Source organism: Galeopterus variegatus, unplaced genomic scaffold (assembly GCF_000696425.1).
Source record: "Galeopterus variegatus unplaced genomic scaffold, G_variegatus-3.0.2 Scaffold15902, whole genome shotgun sequence".
In the NCBI taxonomy this organism is placed as follows: Eukaryota; Metazoa; Chordata; class Mammalia; order Dermoptera; family Cynocephalidae; genus Galeopterus; species Galeopterus variegatus.
Genome location: NW_007742013.1, coordinates 16867 through 21864, shown reverse-complemented (window position 1 = coordinate 21864; position 4998 = coordinate 16867). Strand labels below are relative to the sequence as shown.

The following is a 4998-nucleotide window of genomic DNA, read 5'->3' as shown; positions in this document are numbered from 1 at the left end:
GGGCCGGCCCAGTGGCGCACTGCTACAGTGCGCTGCTTGGGAGCACGGCAGCACTCCCGCCGAGGGTTTGGATCCCACGTACAGACTGGCCGCTCACTGGCTGAGCAAGGTGCGGGCGCAACACCGAGGGTTGCGATCCCGTTGCTGGTCCCGGTCCGGTACGGGCGCGACACTGAGGGTTGCGATCCATTGCCGGTCATGAAAAAAGACAAAAAGGTCCTTCTGTGTTGTAGCATAGCATTTGTTTTCATTGACTTATTATATTCCATTGTATGGGGATATACCTATTTTATTTATCCATCCATCCTTCTGTGTTGTAGCATAGCATTTCTTTTCATTGACTTATTATATTCCATTGTATGGGGATATACCTATTTTATTTATCCATCCATCTATTGATGGATATTTGGGTGACTTCCACTTTTTGGCTATTATGAATAACACTGCTGTGAACATTCATGTACAAGTTTTTGCCTGGACATATGTTTTCATTTCTCTTGGGCATATGCCTAGGAGTGGAATTGCTGGGTCAGTAGTAACGCTATGTTTAATTTTCTGAGCAAATATGGAACAGTTTTCCAGAGCAACTTATTACCCACTGAAAATTTAAAGTTAAATTTGCCTTTGTTCTATGTCATAGCCTCTTAGATTAATAGATGGGCTCTTTTATTACCATTATGACTGAACATTGTAAAGTCCTTAAGGAAACACAAAGAATCTTTTAGTAGCCATTAGCCAAATCTAATGAAAGTTAAGATCCTGCCCAGTTTTGTTACTTGCCTCAATTTCATTTCTTAAGTAGCTGGAAGACATGTATACCTTTTCAAAATTAAAAGAAAGGAATTTTGACAAGTTAAATCTGATAATTTAAGAAATTCTTTCAGAGAAAAATTTCAGGAGTGTTCCTATTTAATGTATGCATTTTGTAGTTGTAGCTAAAGTTAACATACAGAGCTGTTTTTTATCCTTAATAACCATTCTTTCTTTCCAAATGTTTTCATACTTTTAAAATACAGGGGCTTTTTTTAACTAAATAATGCTAAATTCTTATTTTCATTCAGTATTTGCGACCAGCTCTTCTTAAAGTAAATGAAATGTGTTATCAATTGAGTTTTATGGGACTTTGTTATATTGAAAAATGTCACACCTACACCCTGCAGGAATTTAAGGCCGCACAAGTCATGTGGCTAGCACAGGTGAGGAATTTTGTCTATAAAGATCAATATTTTTTTCCCTATTATTGCTACTTTAGTATCACTAATTATACATATCATCAATGTCTAGGTGACAGCGCACCTAGAAGAATTTCGAAACGAAGCAAAAGATGTTGTCAGGAAGGCTTGTCGATTTGCTTTGCATGCTGTAGGATTTACTCCTGATGACTGTGCATTTGAGCCTTCCGAGGGTATGTAGGGGAAAGAACCTCAATATATCAGAATCAGTGTCTTCCTAAAATATCACCTCTTTTTTTATTCTACTGTTCTTAAGTTTAAATAATGATTCTGCTTTTTCAATTGTTCTAAGCTTTTGCTTGATATGTTTTAAATTTAATGTATTTTGTGGAAGGAGGAAAAACAGTAAATACTGCATTTCTCTTGCTTTACTCCTGCTTGTGTATAGAGTATTTATGAACTGGATACAGAATCTTAATTCATAAGCATTTAATAGTGGACTCAAGGCCTTTCTGCTTAAAGGTATGTCTAACCTACTACCGACAATAGTTTTGTTAAAATTAAGGGACTGGATCTCTAAAGGATGACTAAAATGCTGGTAGAAAAGGAGAGTAAAAGTGTTCCTGGGAAAGAGATAGCATAGTATACAGATCAAATCTTGTTAACAAGAATGTTAGTAAACTGTCTATAGTCTTGTTGAGTTGAAATCCTTTCATATGAAACTCTTTTGAATAACTGGGCTGTTTTCTGGGGTTTGAAATTCGTTGTGAACCAAAGGATTTTGTTGTTTTTGAATTTTATTTGTCTTTTCTTTTAATCATATTAAAAGAAATGGAATTTTTACCCAAGAATTTTTGTGTCTTCTATTGTTCTTAGAATATTTTAAAATACAAGCCGGTTTTAAAATACCAGGTTTCACTGAAGCGCCATTTGAGTTGCCCACCTATGGAGACTCCGAGAGAATGACATACACAGAGCAGGCCAGCAAAAGGCACCACTGCATGAGGCTGACATGGTAACTGATTATTCTTTCTTCCAGAAAAAAATAGTGATGAGAAATTTGGGGGATATGGTGACCTGAATACCCATGCCAGAAGCCTGCCCCTCCAACTGCCATCCAGCAAAGCAGCTGCAGGGACTGGGGAGCTGGTAGAGAGAGACTAGAGCATGAGTCCAAGGCCAAGAGCGCCTTTTTGGTCTCTGTGGCTTTGTTACCCTCTGCCCCAATCTGGAGCATGGAGGCCAGAAGTAGAGCAGACTGTGGTAAGGAGAAGTTGGGCACACAGATATTTGTGGACCTCACCAAGTAGGCCTGGAGGGCCTGCTCCATCTAAAGAACTACAAACAGCTGCATAAACCACACAAGGTGCCACCCTATCCCTAAGGGATTTTTGCAATTAGGAGCCAGAGAAGGAAGTCTTCCTTCTAGGACCTGCTCACCCACATCAGCATTAGCTCTGCCACCTGCCTACTCAACTGGATCTCAAACTTGACTGTTCTGAGCTTGGCTTTTCCATCACTCGAAAACCTCATGATTACAAATAACTCAAATTATCTGAAAAGTTGTCTGTGGAACTATAAAGAACTGATTATTTTTATTCGGTGCTCACTAACTTAAGCCAACTTTTACACTATCTGTTTCATAAATCTTAACTGTGCACCAGTTTATATATGCAAATGTCTGTGTAGCAACATAAGTCAAAGAAGCAGCGTCTGAGGCCACCCTTGTGAGCCTAGAGATACTAAAGGCCCTGGAGCTCCACTTAAGCAGAATAAAAAGTTACTCTAAATGTCTTGCTGACTGTCTGCCTTTTAAGAATTTATGTAAGGAAACATAAGATGAGCGTTTTGGGGTTAACAATTGCTATCAAACAGCATTTATTCAATAGCAACGATTTTGCGCTTTTACCGTTAGAATGCAAGTTATAGATGTTGTATGTATTGATTTCTTCTTCGAAGCATCTTTAAAAAAATCTTATGGCCCTCTTGGCTAGATGAGCTAGATTCATTTCCTTAACAACTATATTATTCATTAAATATCTCATTGAAGGTTTAGAACACCTAGCTAAATCGATGCTATATATTTGAATATATTTGTGTTTTAAAAGGAAGAATGTCTAAGAAAAACTCTCTGGAAAATAGTTTTCTGATACCGTAATTAAATGGAAATTCAAGGAGGAATTATGATATTTTTAAATTTAAATATGTGTTTTAGAGTCACTGTCAAAAATATGTAGTGATATATATATGCATATGGAAAACTGAAGCTGTATTTGTTTCTTCTTTTCAAGCTTTATCTGTCTAAATGACTATCTGATTGAGAATGCAATGCACATCTTAACGGTGAATTCCGTTAACTCTCTTTTGAATTATCTCACGGACAAGCTAAAACGAACACCTTCAGCAGATGTCATTCAGAAATGGATTACTGAAGAAAAGCCTGAAGTTACTGATAGAAAGGTATATTCAGACAAAATTCATTGATCAGCGCTTATTGAGAAGTGCTTACTACACTCTATGCATTATGCCATTTTCTGTGTCCTGGAAAAAATAGAGAAATGGTTAGAGAATTTCACAGTATAAGCAGAGCCTACCATACGTATATCAAATGGCAGAATGAAAATCATCATATTGACAAGTATCTAATTATAGAGTGAGAATCCACCATACTGAGAAAATGTTATTGTCACTCTCATAAGAATTTGCTAAAGATTATTCATGTGCTCAATGACTTATTTCTTAAGTACCTAGTATATGCTGATCCCTGTGCTGGGTATTGGGTTTACAGTGATGAAAAGCATAGACAGGATCATTGCCCCAAGAAGCTCTAGTTTGCAGGCATGAATTGGCAGGGAGAAGCAGAAAAAGTGGTATATATAAAAGAGATAATCATTTAGAGGTGAGAAGAAACAAATCATGGAAGCAAATCTTTGTGCCTTGAGTAGAAGACCTCTTGGGAGGATGTTGATATTAGAGGCACAAAGTAATCTGGGGATATTTGAGATGAAGTAATACAAATTTGTGCATTCTAGCATAGTTTAGAGAGAAATCGTATTATCTCATATCCAAGTTTCTCAGTAAGCTTTCCTCCAGTTCCATCCTTGGTAATAGCTTCTTGCCAGAATACCCAAAAGCACAGCAAAATATGCTTACCTGGTTTTATCAAGCCCCCTACCGCCACATCTCAACTCCCCCTACCCCTTAGGAAACCTAACTATTCAGTGCAAGACCTGATCCTCTTTGTCTTAGTTTCTCTTTTCTCCAAAAGCTTATAGTCACATACTCTTTCATTGCTTCTTCTCCTCTCCTATTCTCAATTCCTCCTTTTAATAAGTACTATCACATTTAAAAAGTAACATTTATTTTTCTAACTATAACGTAATATATGACAAGTGCAGAAAATTCAAAAAACACAGAAATATACAAAGAAAAGTATCCTTTGCTACCCAAAGATGGTTATTTCCAAGGGGAAAAAAAGTATAATACTGCTNTATGCATTATGCCATTTTCTGTGTCCTGGAAAAAATAGAGAAATGGTTAGAGAATTTCACACTATAAGCAGAGCCTACCATACATACATACATCAAATGGCAGAATGAAAATCAGCATATTGACAAGTATCTGATTATAGAGTGAGAATCCACCATACTGAGAAAATGTTACTGTCACTCTCATAGGAATTTGCTAAAGATTATTCAAGTGCTCAATGACTTATTTCTTAAGTGCCTAGTATATGCTGATCGCTGTGCTGGGTATTGGGTATATAGTGATGAAAAGCATAGACAGGATCATTGCCCCAAGAAGCTCTAGTTTGCAGGCATGAATT

At 37.1% G+C, this 4998-nt stretch overlaps 1 protein-coding gene across 1 annotated transcript in view; it reads left to right on the top strand.

The window, feature by feature from the left end:
* Window positions 1-2134: 2134 nt before the first annotated feature.
* Window positions 2135-4998, top strand: part of LOC103582364 (dynein heavy chain 6, axonemal-like) — a gene marked incomplete at its 3' end in the record, with an annotated part of 11790 nt that continues 8926 nt past the window's right edge. The window contains exons 1-2 of the mRNA XM_008563980.1: window positions 2135-2187; window positions 3464-3632. Coding sequence (XP_008562202.1) covers window positions 2135-2187; window positions 3464-3632 — 222 coding nt within the window. The remainder of the gene's footprint in view (window positions 2188-3463; window positions 3633-4998) is intronic.